The sequence below is a fragment of the Pteronotus mesoamericanus genome, unplaced genomic scaffold (assembly GCF_021234165.1).
Source record: "Pteronotus mesoamericanus isolate MK-2021 breed Mesoamerican mustached bat unplaced genomic scaffold, CSHL_Meso_final contig_20, whole genome shotgun sequence".
Lineage (NCBI taxonomy): Eukaryota > Metazoa > Chordata > Mammalia > Chiroptera > Mormoopidae > Pteronotus > Pteronotus mesoamericanus.
Window position 1 is genome coordinate 90206046 of NW_026555085.1, and position 20718 is coordinate 90226763.

Consider the following 20718-nt stretch of genomic DNA (forward strand, 5'->3'; position numbering starts at 1 on the left):
GTTGACTTGGTTTCCAGAGCATGTAGATCTGAGTGGATGGGATGGGACATCACATCCCAGAGCCATCGTGGGAGGAATGGGGGTCGTTTAACCGATGGAAGGCTGAGGGAAGACGTGGTGGCTGCCTTCAGCCTGACGTGTTTTTTGAATGGGTTAGAAAATCTGCCTTTATTCCTAGGGTTGAATGAGGAGCAAAGAATTGAAGAAGGTACAATAAAGCAAACTCAGCTTAATACCAGGGAAAGCAGTAAGTCTGGCTGACCGATGATGCAGTGGGAAGCCTTGGAGAGGAACGACCATTACTTTACTCCAGTATTAGATAAAGATCACGTTGGACCTATTTATTTACGTCCTTTAAGGACCAGTTCCAATGTTACTGCATCTCTGAAGTTTCTCTCTGCAAAATATTTCCTTTCTTATTCCTTTTAGACCTCCCAGTACCATATACAGTATTGGATTATTGTGGGTATTAGTACATTTTGGCTGAAAGACTGGAGCAGGGTAGCGGACTGTCCTGCATTCTTAGATAACAGCATCCAACAGCAGAACTAAGAACAGTGTATTTCATTCCCTTTGCTATGCTCTTTATTTATTTCTGCTTTGAGTAGGTAACTTTAGGAGAAATTTGTTCTAAATTATATAAGAACAGGAGATTTTTAGCTGATTATATCAAGAAAAGCATTTTTCCTGAATTTGAATTTTTAATCATACATATTGTTTGCATTTAGGCAAAATAGCATGATTTGCTAGAGAGTGTTTTGGAAGTTTTTAGAATGATCAGGATACTGTCGTCTCAGGGGGATTTTAGCCACTTATGAGGATAACCATTATTTTCAAAATGGGAACATTTAAAAAAGAAATAAAGTAAATGAAAATGCTGTTATCAAAGTTCTGAAGAATTACCTTTTTTTTTTCAGTAGCAATAGATTTGGAGATGCCGTAGGTTGAAGGTCATGGAGTAATATCCCCCTTTGTTATTGTGTTCAATTCAGGCTCATTCCACAGTCATTGAGCAGTGGAGGGAGGGCGTGAAAGACTTCTTAATGAAAGAGCCAGCTGCCCAAGGAGATGCTGAAGGGCTGCAAAGACAGCTTGACCAATGCTCGGTGAGTCCTGATGACCCAGGAAATGTGCTGCAATAAATAACATTTTCTTCTTGTCCTTTACTATTTGCTGCTCTAATATTAACATTGTAAGAATATGACATGATGATACACTGAGATAAAATAGCTTTCATTATAGAGCTTTTTTGACTCAAGTTAATAAAAACTGACTGATTATTTATATTTTATTTTTGGCCATCGTTATAGAATTTTGGATGGGGAGAGCGAGAGCGTTGTGGTTCATCGGGAGCTGCTCTTTCATGCTGTGACGATAATCTTAGTGTCACGACTGCCAATTGTATATTGCTCTTATTGTGCCACAGGATGAAGCTTCAAAAATATATTTAACAAACGAAATTTCCCAGTAATACTGAATACAATTTATATGTGGTGAAATCATTAGGCTTCTTTAAATTATAAGTGGTATTTCCGGCTGAGTCAAGCATTTCCAATCTAATTTGGCAGATAGTTATATGAAGCACCCAGATGGAATGAATTTCTTAAGGCACAATATTTCTGAAGCAGTTAAAAGTTTTGATTCCCAAGCAGTCTGTGTCCTTAAAATATTTGCAGGGATAAAAGCAGACCAACTATAATTATGACATGCACTTCTGTGGGAATGAACTTAACAAAGGCTTAATTTATGTGTTCAGGCATTTGTTAATGAAATAGAAGCAATTGAATCATCGCTGAAAGATATGAAGGAAATAGAGACTAGCCTTCGAAGTTGTCCAGTTGCTGGAATCAAAACCTGGGTGCAGACGAAACTAGTTGACTACCAAACCCAACTGGAGAAATTCAGCAGGGAGGTAAGCTTTTCAGCATCACTGTCTGTGTTTTCAAAGAAGTAGATAGATTAAATTGATAAAATTGATTATATAGCCCATACAGTTTGACCAGCAGAGAGGAAAGTAATTGTCCAGTTTGGATCCTCAGTGAGAAGGAGCTTGGTGTGGTTAATAAAGAACAAGAAAGGCTTGTGGCTGGAATAAAGTGAAGAGAGGAATCAGTGCGTTGGTGAATGGTGAGATTTGAGGTGAGAAGGTAGTTGGGCATGGATTGTATATGGCCTTGGAGGCAAAGACTTTTGCATTTTATTTCAGGAATGACTTTACACAGAAAGCAATTTGAGAGTTTTGAGCAGGGAAGTGATGTCGGATAGACCTTGAAAGATCAGTTTGGATTCCATCTAGATAATTTGCTCTGGAAAGGCAAGAAGTTATTGCAATCTGGTAGAGATGGATGAGGGAGGTGGTGGAGGTCATAAGAAATGCTATGTTTGGACTCTATTTTGTAAATACATATGGGAGTCTAATACATTAAATGTGTGATATAAGAAAAAGCGAACAGTCGAGGATAGGTTAGGATTTTAGCAAAACTTTCACTTTGTGTGAATTGTGGTGCCATGTACTGAAATGGTAAACATTCAAGGAGGAGAAGTTTCTGTGGGAGCAGGTGACACAATGATTTCCCTTCTGGAAGGGTTACATTCGAGATCCTTATTAGACATGCAGGTGGGGATCTTTAGCGCTTACCTCTGGGAAGGGGGAGGGGCGGAGACCAGGGATGCTGGGAAGGGAAGGTCAGCCAGAGGAGAAATGCGAGGAGAGGGTGCGGTCTGGAGGCCGGGGGAGAAAGCTCTTCACAGGGCCCCATGCTGGGGGTGGCGGAGGCCATCTGGAAGTGGAAAACAAGCTTCAGATTCCACGGGACGGAGGCTTTTAAAGACCCCAAGAAGATGACTCCAGTGGAGTGGTGGGGAAGAAGGCGATGTGGCAGAGTGTTGAAGGGAGAAGAGGAAGTGAGGAATGGGGACTACAGTGTAACCAGTGTTGAGAAATTTCTCTATTGAAGGGAGCAGAGAAATGGGCTGGGTGAGGGTCATGGGCATCCAAAGAGATGTGTTTGTAATTTTTCAAAGTAAGAGATACTGGACTTCCAGTCAAGATGGAGGCATAGTTAAATATGCTTCGCCTCCTCATGCAACCACAGAAAAGGTTACAAATAGGCCTTAAAACAAATAACACCCAGAACCGTCAGAAAATTGAGCTGTATGGAGGTCTGACAATCAAGGATTTAAAGAAGCCACTTTTATGCAGATGGGTAGAAGGGGTGGAGACGCAGAGATGGGCGGAGAGGCGCAGAGACATGGAATGGTGAGGAAAGGCAGCAGTGGCAGAATAGGTGGTCCCACATTCACGTGTAGTGGGTAAAAATTGGGTGAGACACCTCGGAAGTGAGTGATCCCAGCCCCAGGCCAGACCACTCAGCCCAGGGTTCCAGCACCAGGAAGATATATTTCCATAACTTCTGGCTGCAATAGTCAGTGGGGGTTGGAGCGGTGGAAGAAAGGCCAGATTTTTAAGGGACTCTGCTGAATGAGTCTACACAGACCTAGAACATACGCACACCTAGCCCCTCTGAACTTCAGCACCAGGGCAACAGCTGGATGGGCACCAGTTGCACACAGGGAATAAGTGAAGAGACTGGGAACAGGGCACGTGCCAGGCAAACCTCCAGAGGCCAGGCAGTGGCGCTGTCCCCTCTCAGAGACCTCCCCCGACACAGAGCGACAAAGTGGTGGAATGCGTTGCCTTGGCCTGGTGATTACCTAAGGCTCCGCCCCTCACAAATTACACGTGCCTTTTATGCTACTAAGACAGGGAGTCAAAGCAGCTCTACCTAGTACACAGAAACAAACACAGGGAGACTGCCGAATTGAGGAGACAAAGAAATATTGCCCAAGTAAAAGAACAGAACAAAACCCCAGAAAGAGAACAAAATGAAATGGAGATAAGCGACCTCTTAGATGCAGAGTTCAAAACATTGCTGATCAGGATGCTCAAAGAACTCATTGGGCGTGGCAAAAAACAAGGGAAGAAATGAAGGTTACACTAAGTGAAATACAGAAAAATCTACAGGGAACCAACAGTGGAGAGGAGGAAGCCGAGAATCAAATCAACAATTTGGAATAAAGGAAGGGAAAAGCTTTCAATCAGAATAGCAGGAAGAAAAAAGAAGATAAAATCAAACGAGGATATTATCAGAAGCCTCTGGGACATCTCCAGTCGTAGTAACATCCGAATCATAGGTATGTCAGAAGCAGGAGGAAGAACAAGAAATCGAAAACTTCAAGTGAAAGAAAACTTCCCTAATTTGTTGAAGGAAATAGACATACATGTTCAGGATGCACAGACAGGCCTGAACAAATTGGATCCAAAGAGGATCACACCAAAACACATCATAATTAAAATGTCAAAGGTTAAAGATAAAAGGAGAATCTTAAGAGCAGCAAGAGAAAAGCAGAGAGTTACCTACAAAGGAGTTCCCATGTGACTGTCAGCTGATTTCTCAAAGAAACTTTGCAGTCAAGAAGGGACTGGCAAGAAGTATTCAAAGTCATGAAAAGCAAGGACCTACAACCTAGATTATTATATCTAGCGAAGCTATCATTTAGAATGGAAGGGCAGATAAAGTGCTTGCCAGACAAGGTAAAGCTAAAGACATTCACTGTCACCGAACCATTATTACATGAAATGTTAAAGGGACTTATTCATGAAAAAGAACATTAAAAACTATGAACATTAAAATGGCAACAACTTCACAACTGTCAACAACTGAATCGAAAAAAACAAACTAAGCAAACAACCAGAACTAGAACAGAATCACAGAAATGGAGATCATTTGGAGGGTTATCAGCGGGGAGAGAGAAGGCGGAGAATGGGGGAAAAGGTATAGGGATTCAGAAGCATAATTGGTAGGTACAAAATAGACAAGGGAGTATTAAGAATTGTATAGGAAATGGAGAAGCCAAAGAACTTACATGCATGACCCGTGGACATGAACTAAAGGGGAATTGCTGGAAGGAAGGGGGGGGGTACCAGGCGGAGGAGGCAGAGGGGGGAAATTGAGACAATTATAATAGCATAATCAATAAAATATATTTAAAAAATAAAAATAAGAGCTACTACAGGGTATGGGAGTGTCAAAAAGAAAGGACTTTGCCTAAAAGGAGAAAATAATGATGCAGAAGAGACTGAGAAAACCTGATTTCTGGAGTGAAGCCTGCGATTATGCGAGAGGGAATGAGATTTGCTCTCTCAGTGAACGAGCTGCTGTTAGATAGTTTCTCTGTGGTAATGGAAGGGAAGGCATCTGTCCTCCTGACTGCTTCTCTTTTCTTCGGGAACAGTAGTGAAGGGCGTGAGAAGGGGTGAAAAATGAGAGGAGAGAATGTGAGATACAGGAATATTTCACAGACAGCCCGTAGGTAGCACCTGTCTCTTAACACAGTGTTTTTTGGTTCATGTTTATGTAGAAGAAATTTGTATCGGCATCCTTGAGTATTTTGTTTTGTTTTTAGGGTGTCCCCCCAGATTCCTTTTTTTGTACTTGTTCAAACTTCAAGAAAAGTTGAAATAATGGCACAGGGAGCAGCCATGGGACTATTCAGAAATTTGACAGTTTTTAAGGTTTCACCACATTCGCTGTCTCATTTTTTCCCCACTGTCTTTACATACATACATGCACACACATATACTCTTTTTTTATTGGTGCAAAATGTACTTTTGACAGAGATTTAAAAATATCATGACACTTCACCCTTAAATACTTTAGTATTCTTTTCCCCTGAAGGAGAAGGACACTGTTACACAAAACCACACTCTTACGCAAATTATTTTATAATATCATCTAATAATTTAGCCAATTCAAATTTCTCTCAGTGTGCCATAATCTGATAGTATGTACTTGAATGGGGTTTGGGGGAAAGTAAGTAGGGAAAGTGGCAATGAGGAGCAAGGAAGGTGGTACATACCTCCATATGTACATGTAGACATAGACATACATACGCAGGTTTATGTGTGTCTGGCCACATGTGTACATACACACCCATGGCAACAGAATTAGTTGTGAATTGTTACCGATTCAAAGTACAGGAGTAAATGCACGGGACATTACGTATCCTCAGCAAGGAGGCAGCTCTCCAGGCTCTTGGATTTCACTGAGTCAAAAAGATTGAAGAAGTTTTAGATAAAATAATGCTGCCAAACTCTTATTTTGCTAACAAAGGACAGGCATATAAAACCAATCAACAAACAAAAAAACAGTCTGTGCTATCTATTACAATATCCATGACCTCATGAAAGGAAGAACATTATGACCGGAAACGGGAAATTTATGATGTCATGGTAGTTAATTATAATTTTGAGCTTTTCATTTTTCCCAAGAGTTTGCTAGTGACTTTATCTTTTGCATTTCCCTATGGTTCTATGAAAATTATACTACTAACTAGTGTCCAGGAACTACTAATAAAGAGAATTTTCTGGAAGTGAGGCCCAAGAAATCTGTACAGGTGTGTATTTTTTTAAAGCTGACCAGATTGGAGAGCTGACCAGCCGGGCCCGGGGCCCGGGCTGTGTGCGTTGCTGGCAGCAGGCCCCTCGAGTGCCATGCTGGCCGTGACCTCAGGGCTCCCGTCTGACGCCTTTCTATTTTTATGACTGTGATCCTGCTGGAGAGGGGGAACAGGAAAGCTGCCAAGTATGGCCCCTTACTCCCATGCGAACCATCTGATTCCTGCCCTGGCCTTGGGTCACTGTCAGCTTCACAGCCCGGCAGGCCCTGGCAGGGTGACCCCTCTGTGAGCTTGAATTTGAGTGGGAGGCTGAACCGTAGCGTGAGCATGATCTCTGTGAGTGGCATCGTCTCCCCTAGTAACAGCGAGTTTGTAGTCAGAGGAAGGATCTCTCTGAAAATATTTTAGGCTTCTCTGAAATTTCTAACCAAGTTATGGGCCCAGGTTCAGAAAAATACCTATTTTCTAATGTAACTTTTTTTGGTGTCTCTTTGAAATATATAAACATAGTAAATTGTCAAAACCAGAATTTTAAATGTTCTATGAACATCTTTAATAGAAACCTCTTCTCTGCTTTTAAAAGTCAAACCTTAACATAGAATCCTGTTAAAAGGAGAAAGTGGATATTTTGGTTGCATTCAAGCTTTGTTTTTTTCTGTAATCAACAGTGCCACAGTAGATTTCCTTGAAATACATGCTTTTATTGCTATAGGTTAGATTTCTTCATTTGGGATTACTTTGTCACAAGTTATGCATTTTCAAAGTTATACTGTATATTTCCAGATTAGATTAAGAACCAAAATGTGAACTAGAATCCCAGGTATGATTGTTTTCATTATTGCTTATATTTCACATCAGCTCAAAATGTATAAAGGCTTTTATCTGAATTTTAAAATGGAAAGCTCTTTGTGGAAAGTTATCACTGTGTCTTTAGCTGTTAGAGACTTGCCTTTTTACTGTTTTAATATTTGTTTATTTTGGTAAATGGCTTTATTTGTTTATTTGGGTAAATGGCTTTTCGTTTCTAGATTACTATTCAGAAAAATAGGTTGTCTGAAAGTCAGGAAAAAGTGGTGAACTTGAAGAAAGACTTGGCAGAGATGCAGGAATGGATGACTCAGGCGGAAGAAGAATACCTCGAGAGGGATTTTGAATACAAGTCACCGGAAGAACTTGAGAGTGCTGTGGAAGAAATGAAGGTGAGGCTCGGACATTCTGTGGCAAAAGGCTTTATCTCTCCCTTCCTCCCTTTAAAAATCAATCAGTCAACCAGTCATCTATCTAGCTATAAAAAATGTTTTTACAGTTGACCTTGAACAGCACAGGTTTGAATTGCATCAGTCTACTTCTAAAAGGATTTTTTCAATAAATATTGTAAATGTATTTTCTTTTCTCTATGGTTTTCTTAATATGTCATTTTTTTAGCTTACATATAACATACAAAATGTGTTAATTGATGTTTATGTTATTGGTAAGGCTTCTGGTCAACAGTAGGTTCTTAGTAATTAAGTTTTGGGGAATTCAAAAGCTAAATGTAGATTTTAACCACTTGTGTTGTTCAAGCGTCAACTGTACATATAAAGTTTCATAGTAGGATTTCAAATTAAAAAAAATGGAAGGGTAGCTGCTATGATTTTGTAGGGAAAGGAAGGTCACTCTTGGCTCATGAGTTGAATCCATGAAGGGCCCTGAGATGTTTTCTTATATTAGGACTTTGGAAACCACAGAGAATGCCTCAAAAATTCAGTGGCATCAATCACATTAATAATGTTGTGCAACCATTACCACTATTTTCAGAAAATTTCAGGAAGAATTATTTTTCATTAGGGACAAGGGAGACTTTACAGTTTGGTTGGGGTTTATCCTTATTTCATCAGATCTGTTCTTCCAGTTACTATTGTACATGGAGCACACAGGAATATAAAGATTTTGTTAGAGCAGGTAGGGTAGTGGTAGAAACATTGTCAAGGGATTTAATATTAGTTGGGGCCTCAGGATATATTTCCTGTGAAGTTATATTCCTGTGTCAATAGTCTTGAACACTCTCTTTTTTAATAAAATGAAAGAACTTGGCATCATCCCCAAATTTCTAACACTGCTTCAAGTTGCCTTCCGTGTTCAAGCCAAAGGAGATAGTGATTAAAGGCTATTTTTAAAAATAAGATTGAGCAACACAAGGAATGTTTTAGGCCAAAGTTAACTTGCCTAAAAGGGTAACTACAGCAGAAATCTCTGTGCACAAATTTTAAATAAGGATTAGATTTCATCCATGCATTATTCTTATTTTTTAAAAAGTTTTATTTATTTTTAGAGAGGGGGAAGGGAAAAAGAGAAGGAGAGAAACATTAATGTGTGGTTGCCTCTTGCATGCCTTCTGCTGGAGACCCTGCCCACAACTCAGTCCTGTGCCCTGACTGGGAATCAAACCAGCGACCCTTTGGTTCACAGGCCAGGCTCAATTCACTGAGCCATACCTGCCAGGGCCATCCATGCATTATTGTGTATGATAAAAGTAAATAAAACAAGGGACTTTTATTGTAATTATACTATTTTCATTGAAATATCCTTTTTTGTGTCATTTTTTTGAAAGGTTTTAAAATATTCAGTATATAAGGTATTTTAAAGGTAGCCTGTCATGTTAAGAACCATCTCATTTTTATTCACTTTCTTTACACCACTGGTATTGTAGTTTTGTGGTTTATTAAAATCTCTAGGCATGAGAATTTAGAAAAATAAGATTAACACCCTTGATTGGGTGTTAACATTCTATTTATAACATTCTTTTTGTTTTTATTCTTCCAAACGATCTTTAGGATTTTTAAAAACCGCTATGCTTAATTATTTTATCCAACCTAGAAAAGTTTAAAACCACTAAGCGGTAAAGAAAGCTGAAAGAGAAAGTAAAAAGCTGTTTTTGGTGATTTTCCTGAAAGTGAGACTATCATAAGTGTGAAAGAAGCTATTTCTAGATGACATCATTCTAGGATAACTTCATCATCTTTGAAATGCTGGTAATCACCAGAATGATAGATATACCTGTGTTACAGGAGAGAAAAATAGGTTTGAATAATTTTTAATGGACACCTCTACCATGGTGCATCTCAATTTTTGTGAATATTTGTTTATTTCAGTCCAGTATGCTCAGAACTCTAGTGGTCAATTAAAGTTAATTCACCACTAAAGTTATATTGTTATCATGGGCCCAGAATTGGAAAGTGCCTCATGCCAGTAAACATAACTTAGGATGACTCAGGTGTTAACATTACCTGTTGGGGAATGAAAATGTTTGTATGGGACGGGGTACATTGGGGCATGTAATAAAGTAGCATTCTTATTTCAAAAGCCCTCTTCGTAGTGATTACCTGAATAGTTCGAAGTAACTATTTAGGTAATAGTTCCAAGTAAGGTAGTTGGAATCCTGTGGATGTTTTATTTTTGGTTTAATTCTTTTTTAAAAAATGAAACAAATGGGTTAGCAAGAAAGGGAGACTGTCCATCCTTTCATGCCCATCCTTTCTTGGGACAGAGAGCGAAAGAGGATGTGTTGCAGAAGGAGGTGAGAGTGAAGATTCTCAAGGACAACATCAAGTTGTTGGCTGCAAAAGTGCCCTCTGGTGGCCAGGAATTGACATCTGAGCTGAATGTGGTGCTGGAGAATTACCAACTTCTTTGCAATAGAATTCGAGGAAAGTGCCACACGCTAGAGGTATGTTATTTTCCAGTGATGCATTTATGAGATTAAAACTCTGTAATGTACTGACTGTTTCCATATCTTGGAAAAAAATCCATGTTTTTTTCAAGTAGTGAATCATAAAGGAAAAGTAGTTCTTGGGTAATAGGTGAGAAAGTGAAGCAAGAATAAAAAAAAAAAAAAGGAAACCAAGATCTGCCCCAAATTAATGGAAGGTTCAAGGGAAAATAGTTTAATATCTTCAGACTTTACCTTTTTATATGTAGAATCAAGATTTTCATATCACAGGTGAACTATAGGGTCTATTCCAGTCCTAAAATTCTGTAACATTATACTGTGAACCTCTTTTTTTGTTGTGTTTTGGCTGGTTAGTACACAGACATGAATGGAGGTTATTTTATTTTATTTTATTTTTTTTAATTCAGAGTGGTATCTAAAGTTAGAGTCACCTGAAAGAAAGCAGAACTTAAACATGCTGGGAATTTTCTGTACCACCCCTCTCCCTCCCAAGCCATTGCATTTAAGATGTAGATGATTCTATGAGATTTTTTTAAAAAAATAAAGTTCTTGCTTATTTTTTATATTAGTGTGACTTTTATATCTTATTCAAAATTAAGAAGCACTTCAATTTAAATTCAGTTTAACTTCAAATAAATGATACTATTGTGACAAATCCTAAGATGGTAAACAGCCACAACTGCAATATTTAAACCGAATGCACTCATTCCTTGCTAGCTCTGAAACTCTTTTTTGGAAAGACAAACATGGATGATTGAAACTAATTAATAAGAACAGTATGACTCAAACAAAACCTCACTCTAATAATAATATACTATTTAATGTAAAATACCTGAAGTTACTTGAGAAATTAAAATTCTGTATGCTTAACCTTAAATCCTGGTGAAGAATCTTGGAATTAAACTTCACTACAGCCTTATCTTTGTTTTCTTCTCTGTCATTACCACCCTTGATTTAACTCTTTTTTTTTTGGTTTGTTTTCCTGTTTTTTTTTCTAGCCAAATTAACAACTCATAATATGTTTTACATAATTAATGGAGTCCCCAAATTATCCCCAGCTAACAAGGGACTGCCCTGCGTTGTGTTATTTCTTCAAGTTGTCTCTATGACCCAGGCATGACAATTTGAATATGAGGAATGAAATAAATATTTTGAGGGTTTGAAAGTGCTGTAAGAATTACTTTTAGAATTATTTTGAAATTAGTTTGAGAGAATTACTTTGAAAGGAGAGAAGGAAAAATGCAAGGAAAAAAGTGATATAGGTAAAAGAGAAAAGAGAGGACCTCGATATTTTTGAAATGGGAAATGAAAAGAAGGAAAAAGAGGTTTAAAATGGAAATGCTTTTAAAATTATGTCAGAGATTATCAAGGGATATTCGGCAGAAATATCCCAAATTTCTAAATTAGAGTAAGAATGCCTTTCAATTTTATGGCCGCAATTATTTTTAGACTCCTTTAAAAAAGTGTTAAATCATGAAATATTCCAGACTTATGGAAGAGTAGAGATAATATACTAACACATCTGTTAGGTATTAATGAATGTTAGCCTTTTGTCACATTTTCCCCGATCTTGTTTTTGAAATAAAATTTAGTATTACAGAATCTGTTTCCTTCTTTTCCATCCCATACCAACTCTCTTGAAGTAAACATTATCCAGAAGTTGGTGTATATTCTTCCCAACAATGTTGTTATATTTTAATATAAACACTTATGTCTCAGTTATCGATTGCTATGCTACAACCTCACCAAAACATAGTGACCTACAAAAACAGCCATTTATTTTTTTCTCATGATCCTGTGCTTGATCTGGCTCAGCTGGGTGGCCTCCTGCACTGTGTGGGACATGATTGGCTCACTCAGGTAGCCGCGTTCGACGGGGAGCTCTCCCGGAACATTCATGATGTCCCCTCATCCTCCACATGGCCTCTCAGCTGTATGGCCTCTGTGCAGTGTGGCAACTGGCTTTTAGGAGGGCAGGAAGCAGAAGCTTCCAGCTCTGTTAAAGGCTAGGTCTGAGTTTGACACAGAGTCAGTCCATAGTGTTCTTCTGGTCTGAGCAAGTCACAAGGCCAGCCCATGGTCCAGGGAAGGAGGACAATCCCACAACTTAATGGGAGTAGGGGCAAAACATTTGCGGCCATTGTTCATCCATCATAGTTCACACTCTGGTCATAAATTAGTTCACTTTCTTCCCACATGCAAAATGCACTTAAGCTTTCCCAGGGACTCTCAAAGTCTTACCCAGTGTAGCATCAAGCTCGAAATCCAGTACCTTGTGATCTACCTCAGGTCTAAATACAGATGTGGCTGCCTAGGGCAGTTTCTTCAGGTGCAGGTGTTCGGGTGTGGCACCACTCAGTCTGGTGACCTGGGCGCTAAAAAGATACGTATTGCCCCCCCGTGCACCCACATACGGTGGTGAGCCAGGCACAGGACAACCTTAGTGGACACTCCCGTCAAAAAAGTTGGGGCAGTGGAAGGTGAGTAGCAGTCACCGGTATGAGTGACTCTGAAATCTAATAGTAGTAACTCTATCTACTAGATAGTAGAAATCTAGCCAGGGCCCCCTGCACCGGGGCAGGACAGTCGCTTGCTGAGGGACCAGTTCTGCTTCTGGGGCGTGCTGCTCGGAGAGCCATGCGCTCTTTCCCACAAGGAGTAGGCTCTGCTTGCAGCCGAGTAGATTTTGCAGGCTGCTTTCTACCTGTAGAAATTTGGGGGACCAGCTGCATCTTTTCTCTTTTAGTCTCGTTCAGGGGTTGGCAGATTACAGCCTGAGGGTCAAATCTCATCAGTGCCTCTTTCTCCAGGGCATGTAAATGAACAATGGTTTATGTATTTTTTAATATTTAAAGGGTGGTTAATAACAAACAAAACACACACAAAATGAACAGAAAAGAATCTGTGGCAGAGACCAGATGTGTTTTGTACAACTTAAAATATTTACTGTATAATATTTACTATATAGCCTCTTATGGAAAGAATTGCTGGCCCCCATCCAGTAAACAAAACTCATTTGGAATGCAGGCTAGAATGTGCCTTCTCTTAGTCAGTGGATCTGAAAGAGAACCAACTTAGGAGACGCCACGTGGAACTCCTTCTCTTAAATCTATCAGTCAAACTGGTTCCTCCTCTGTAGAGAACGGCTGCTCCTCCCATAATTGTCTCCTAGGAAGTGGAGGGTACAAATTTATCCCCTCTTCTCACCTCCCTGAAACTCCCCATAGGAATGGGGAATAAGTGATTGCCATTAATTCAGTAAGTATAGTATAAGTCCATTTTGGGTAAAATATGGTTCTTTGCATATATAGACACGCTCATATTAATTTTGGCAAAAAGTTGCAAAGAGTATTTAGCGAATTGATACATTTGTTAGTTCTGACTTGGAATAGAATGGATCCCATGGAATTCCAATTTTCTTTATAATTGTTAAAAAGTGTTGCAATTATGAGGGCTTGTACCTTTCTATTTAAAAAAAAAAATGTTTTCCCCTTGGTTTCTTCTGCTAAGTATATAATTTTTGACTTCTAACCAGATCCTTGGAATTTATTTTCATGTAAAGAGTGAGGCAGCTCATTCCTCTTTGCCTTCTATCTCCCTCCAAATGGTCTAATATGGCTTATGAAAGAATTAGATTTGATTTCATTTATTTGCATTCCGATTGCATCAGTTTCTAAATCTTCATGTAAACTTATATCTGACTGAAATGATTATTGATTGGAGAGATTATGTAGAGCTAGAGATACATGCGTCTCTAAATGGCTTCTTATCTACTTTAACTTTTTTCTTGCCTTCTGTAGGAGGTGTGGTCTTGCTGGATTGAACTACTGCACTATTTGGACCTTGAGACCACCTGGCTGAACACTCTGGAAGCGCGGATGAGGAGCACGGAGGCCCTGCCTGAGAAGACCGATGCTGTCAACGAAGCCCTGGAGGTGGGTGCCTGTGGTGTCCGCGGTATTTTTTCCTGTTGTAGTGAAGCCAAATGAGCATGAAAATGAGGAACGTAATGCCTTATGCCAGCAAAGACATTTTCTCCCTCAGTGGTTTCCCATGGAACTTGTGTTGTCTTCCGTTGCTTGAAATGTTTACACAATCATGTATATTTAGATTATTGGGGACCCACTAGCTCAGCCTCCTGAGGAGGTTAGTTGTTTGTTAATCAGTACATTTTAGACACCGGAAAACACTCTAGTGATTTTCCAGATTCTTTTCATCAGTCCCTGGATAAAATTCTGCCCTATGTTGTTAGGACAGTTGCTCTCCTGTTTCTTCATGAAGTTATTTTTGCTCATTAGACAAGGCAACGGCTGTGTTTACAATGGCTCCTGCTCTATTGTCCTCAGATGGGAAAAGTTGGAGGACACATTGGGGAGGGAAGAATGGGAAAGGATGGGATCCTGTCCCAGGAGCTTGTCTCCAGGCCTGGACTTCAGTTCCTTGAGGCCAAGAAATGCACCTGATTTTTCTTGTTATTGTTACCAGCCCAGTGTGCGGTGCATGATGACTTAATAACTGTTTCTTAAGTGGATTAAAATATGAAGAGAATAGATTTGTTTTAAAAAGAAGAGGAGGAAAATGACAGATATACTTTTAAAATCGTAGGGACACTTACAGTCATTAAGCAGAAGACTGGACTGAAGGTCAGAAGGGAGACAGGTGTGGCACCTAAACGTCCGGAGCTGGGTGCTCTGCTGGAGGGAAGGTGTCAGCTCTCAAATGAAATAGCAGCGTGAGAGACTGAGAGCATTAAAGAAAAAAAGAAAAGCTTAATTTAAAAATATGTGTTTTCCTGGCATGAGAATTTAAAACATGTGCAGTCTAGAAATATGGAAAATGAAAAGTATAAAGCAAACTCTAAGATAAACACATATCAACATTTTGGTAGATTTCTTCCAAATTATTATTATTTCTTTTTAACATACACGCTGGAAGGTAGTACATGATCGTAACTAGATCAAAGGCTGTGAAATTGTAAGGGTTTTGGAGTCAAGTTGGAATCTTAGCTCTTCTTTCTGCTGTGTATATGTAGGCAAATTATTTAACCTCTCTGAACTTCAGTGTTCCTATCTATACTATGAAATAATACTTAACCCTGTGATTAATTTTATTTATATATATATATATATATATATATATATATAAATATAAATAAATATATATATAAATATAAAAGATATATATAAATATAAAGTGGGTATATAAAACAGTATATAGTCCTCTGTGTATGTTATAGAAAACTGAGTACCTATTTTTAGTAATATGATCAATAAGTTAAAGATAATTTTTTATAGGATTGTTTTCTGCTTTCAAATTTTGTATCATACCCTGAACATTTTCCCATGTAGTTAATCATTATTAAAATTACTTTATGGCGCTATGTTATCATACATTCATGCCAAGTTCTCAATTTTATGTATTTTTAAATACCATGATGGGTATTTTTGCAAATTCATTATTTCTAGTCTTGTTCTGTGCGCAGATATCTAGAAAATGGAATTGTTCAAAAAAATGGACATTTTTTTGGATCCTTGATGCATTAGCCTCAATAAATGCATTATATTTTCGCCCCGCCCTGGTCCAGTCCCTAGAATCTGTCTTGCGACATCCAGCGGATAATCGCACCCAGATTCGGGAGCTTGGCCAGACTCTGATTGATGGGGGGATCCTCGATGATATCATCAGCGAGAAGCTGGAGGCCTTCAACAGTCGATATGAAGAACTGAGTCACCTGGTAAGAACTGGGACATGTTCTGGGTGTAAATTAGGTGTTTGTCAAATGGAGCTGATCTCAAGAATTTTACCAAGGGGGAAACATTGGTAATTAATCGGGTGTTGTGGGCTTTGAAATACTAGCTGAGGAAGAACAGACCTAACTCTTATAAGGCAGGAAGAACTTGATGATTTAAAAAATCTGTCTTTGAGATGGTTTCTATTAATGAGTCTTTAATTTCCTTAAAGGATCATATTATAGCTGTATATAAGAATAATAACTCATATTATTCTAGTAAATATTAGGGCCAGCAGAATTTGACATAAGCTGTTGTTTTAAAATGCCATATTGTGTTAGTACACCCAGAATGAATTACAACATGCATGTTCGTATCAGAAAATAAAGGAGACTGTTCTTTTATAGGAGGGTTGGGTGGATATTAGATGTTTTCAAACACATATCAAATAATAACTGTTGATATTTAGATTATCAATAAAATCCAGTTTAATTCAAAAGTGCAGCAAATAGTGATGTAACACATATGGCATCTGTGGAACTTGGTTTAGTCTTTGGAAAAAAAGATTTATGTGTTCCTTCTACTGATAAAAATTCTTGTTATGTTTTATATTCTTGTTGATAGGCTTATTACTGATTCTTAAAAACACCTTAAATTTATAATAAATGACAAAATGACAAATTTTTATTTTCTGTTTAATACGTAGGAAATCTTTACATTTTTGTATGATGTTATTGTTTGTAGAAAGAAGTAAAAATTAGTAATTCACTACAAGATATATAAGATACTGGAAGGGCCTTTTCACTGTTACCATTGCTAGTTATTTATTTCTACTGCAGGGCCATGTCTTGAACTAGAGCTTCTATTTCTTTTCTTGGTGACCAGGATACAAGGGTTTTCTTATATTCTATTTATATTTGTTCTGAGTGACTAATGATTCAATTTTATCTCCTGTGTAGGCAGAGAGCAAGCAGATTTCTTTGGAAAAGCAACTCCAGGTCCTGCGGGAAACTGATCACATGCTTCAAGTTTTGCAGGAGAGCTTAGGGGAGCTGGACAAGCAGCTCACGACGTACCTGACAGACAGGGTCGACGCCTTCCAAGTTCCGCAGGAGGCTCAGGTACTGCCGTGGATTGGAGCTGTCTGAGTCATAAAAAGAGCCTATGCAACTGCCTCCTCACCTGCAGGAGAACCAGCCGCTCCTGCCATCCTGAACTCGCAGTCTTTGAGAAAGCTCTGCCTTGCTTGTGAGGCAGCATGTGGGTTTTGACGTTCTCTTGGTATTTATGTAAAAGCCTGGTAAATGACCACCGTTTTGAAATTATAGCTTTCTTAGCTATGAAACTGGGAAAGTTCCCATTTTATAAATAAGTGGTAAACATTAGAAATGACAAATGCAAAGACCATAGTTTGTGCACAACATAGAGTCGCCCGTACAATTGTTATTATACTGAAAACTTGCTAAAGCTTGTGTAGGGACCCACATATCCTCCTGTATTAAGTGACTGTATAAAACTTAAAGATATTTTCTCCTGCGTCTAATCTCTTTCTAGAAAATCCAAGCCGAGATCTCTGCCCACGAGCTAACGCTCGAAGAGTTGAGAAGGAACACGCGTCCCCAGCCTCCGACCTCCCAGGAAGGCAGGCCAGCTCGGGGAGGGAGTCAGATGGATGTGCTGCAGGTGACGAGGGGGAGCGATGTGTGGGGAGTAAAAAGAAAAGGAGGAAGAGCTGAGTGCTTGGAGGGCTTTGGTCTTCTTTTCGACGTGAAGCGTGGGGCTGCAGCGATGCGTGGAATGCACATTGCGTCCCAGAGCAGCCTGGGTGGAAAATAGGGAATCTGACTCCGTAGTTGAGCTGAGAAGAGACAGTGAGCTAGACTAGAAGGTAGCTTTATAAATCTCTCCCCTGAGTGCAGGGCTCCTGTCAGGTCTGTGGGGTCGATGCGCCGGGCGGGCTCCGTGCTGGGGACCCAGCACCACTTAGTGCCTCAACGGTGGGCGCAAGACTGGCTTTCCCTCTGAGCTCATGATGAACAGCGTTTTGAATTCTAGGTTCCTGGCTATATTTGTTCAATAGATGAGAAAGTTAATGAAGTTTTAATTCTAGTGAGGCCATCTTAGCGTTACATTGTATCTAATGCCCAGACACCGAGCATCAGGTAACTTGTGACACTGGGTAACCTCACAGAGTTCCTTTGCAGAATGCTTTTTTTTGGCGCTTTATTTTTACAGCTTTTTGTCTGTATGTGTTATATTAGTACTGTCTGCTGAGAGAGATTAGTATTCTGATGCGAATTGCTTAATATTTTCATTTCTTCAAACAGAGGAAGCTTCGAGAGGTGTCCACAAAGTTCCAGCTTTTCCAGAAGCCTGCTAACTTTGAACAGCGCATGCTCGACTGCAAGCGCGTGCTGGATGGTGTGAAAGCAGAGCTCCATGTTCTGAATGTGAAGGATGTGGACCCTGATGTCATCCAGACCCACCTGGACAAGTGTATGGTGAGGCCATTAGGGGGTGAAGGGGTCCAGCAGTTAATGTGGTTTCATCTAGCATAAGGTACATGGCTTGTTCAATAATTATTTGTCTGTAGTGTGCTAAGAATAGGGATCCATGATGAAAAATGGCTTATAAAATAAGAACTGTGGTCTTTTCCTCCAAGGAAATTAGAAGAGATAGAACAATACGTAGGAGAGAGTAAAGTCAATTATTACATTGTCATGAGATAAGGAAATGAGAAAAGGCATATACACCCATATATGTGTATATATATCTGATTAAACAAACAAAGGGAGCTCATTGTAGTCACAGTATGAAGTTAGGAAAAGCTTTGGCAGAATATGACTAATAAACAAACTTTTAAAGGTTAAATTCGAGTTAGCTGGAAGAACCGGGCATACTTAAAATGGATGTTAGGAGTGATTACAGTGTAAAAAAAAAAAATCATCCTTAAGGATAGTTAAATTTTAAATTTTAATTTATAAAGTTTAAGCTTAAAATATGAAAGAAGACATACTTAGAATAGATGTCAGAAATATTGTTGCAGGAAAAAATCATTCTCTAGGGAAATTAATTTTAAATCAAAATTTAAACCCAAGGTATGAAAAAGAAATTATTTAGAAGTCCTTATTACTGTTGTAGTCTTCAACTTTAAAATTCAATTGCATATAAATTTAAAAATGTGGCTAAGTATGCACAGTCTTAGAATTAGTGTTCTGCCCGAGAAGAACCATGAAGTTGAAGATGACACTTGTTAAGAGAAGAAAAGTTTGGAATGAGTTCTTTGTGCTTTTCAAAACTATAATTTCCACGTGTTTGTTACATACCAAAGGTGGTTTGGTTATTCAAGAGCTGAAATGGGTAGAAGAATGAATACACAGGATAAACTTTTATATGTAAGTGTGGGTGTGTGAGGGGGTGTGTGTACACATATGTGCAGTATATATAAGTATTTACTGAGATAAAGACGTCAACAAAGCAAGCGCTACTCTTGACCACATGTAATGTGGCCCAGTGGTCTGTTGTTATGGGACAGAGCAGTGGGAGATGTTTTAGGTCAGGATCACAGTGAATGGAGATGAGAGAACCAGCACAGAAAACATATTTTTGTTTTCAAGGTGACTAGGATGGGGAAAGCTCTGTTGGTCTTACATAACTCTGATTTTTTATAGCCTTATTCATCTTGATATATTGAGTTGTCATGTATCTTTTCATTATATAAGGAATATGTATTGATTGTGGTAGACTTGGTACTTCAGAGCATTGTAAGGAAAAATAAAATGAATGTTAATACTTCCGAATTCCAATAGCCAAAAATATAGCCAGAGTTGTTTTCTCCCCCCACTAGTAATAGCATTTAGGATTTTTTAGAACACAATTTTAGAAATGATAAACATTCAATTTTTAGTCATGATGTTTTCCTATTTTATGTTGGAAAAGTGTTCATAAACTTTCATAAAAGTTTTAAAATACACGAGTTCTAAGAAAAACCAAGTGTAATCTCTATTTGTTTATTCTCTTCTCTGATTTTAAAAAGTTATCGCAACCTTGATTTCATTTTACTTATTTTGGAATCCAAATCTGGGAAGCAGAAAGCCCTTTGATCTCATGGTTCATTCGTCGCTGTCGATCTGCATAAGCCATGCTCTGAAACGATTCCAGCTACCAGGTTTTCACTACAATGTGTGTGATTTGTCTCGGTTTATTTTTAAGAAACTCTATAAAACTCTAAGTGAAGTCAAGCTTGAAGTGGAGACTGTAATCAAAACGGGAAGGCACATTGTTCAAAAGCAGCAAACCGACAACCCCAAGGGGATGGATGAGCAGCTGACGTCTCTGAAGGGGCTCTACAACGGCCTGGGCGCCCAGGTAAGGCGCGGCTGCGCTGCTCGCCTCCCTGCCCCCCCCCGGCCCCCCCCGCCCCGCTTATTTATCTATTTAAACATTTCACTTCTGAGAGAATGCATGTTTTAATTTTATGGTAGTAATAATGTTGGCAGTTATAGTTTTCCTTAATTTTTTAAATGTTTGTATTACCATTACAATGATTACTAATTGCATTGGAAGTTATTTTTAATATTTAACCCAGATGCACTTTATATTTTCCATGACTGCTGACATTTCAGAAGTTATTCTAAGGAAACTTTATTAAAAAATAGCCTCCGTTTTAAACTGAAGTTATTCATCCTTGGATGTTTAAATTGAATAGTCTACTGAGAATGTTAAAACATCAGGAATCTAATAAATATGTGACAGGAAGTTCACATTAATTAGCAGGATTTAAAATCCTTTCAAGAAACATCTATAATTTGGGCATTTTAA

The 20718-nt window shown here is 38.8% G+C and overlaps 1 protein-coding gene across 6 annotated transcripts in view; it reads left to right on the forward strand.

The window, feature by feature from the left end:
- Nucleotides 1-20718, forward strand: part of UTRN (utrophin) — a 444878-nt gene that overhangs the window by 152995 nt on the left and 271165 nt on the right. For all 6 annotated transcript variants that reach the window (XM_054570070.1, XM_054570072.1, XM_054570071.1 and 3 more), the window contains 10 exons: nucleotides 993-1106; nucleotides 1757-1912; nucleotides 7488-7658; nucleotides 9986-10165; nucleotides 13969-14103; nucleotides 15753-15902; nucleotides 16857-17018; nucleotides 17452-17580; nucleotides 18225-18398; nucleotides 20110-20265. In XM_054570070.1, coding sequence (XP_054426045.1) covers nucleotides 993-1106; nucleotides 1757-1912; nucleotides 7488-7658; nucleotides 9986-10165; nucleotides 13969-14103; nucleotides 15753-15902; nucleotides 16857-17018; nucleotides 17452-17580; nucleotides 18225-18398; nucleotides 20110-20265 — 1527 coding nt within the window. The remainder of the gene's footprint in view (nucleotides 1-992; nucleotides 1107-1756; nucleotides 1913-7487; nucleotides 7659-9985; nucleotides 10166-13968; nucleotides 14104-15752; nucleotides 15903-16856; nucleotides 17019-17451; nucleotides 17581-18224; nucleotides 18399-20109; nucleotides 20266-20718) is intronic.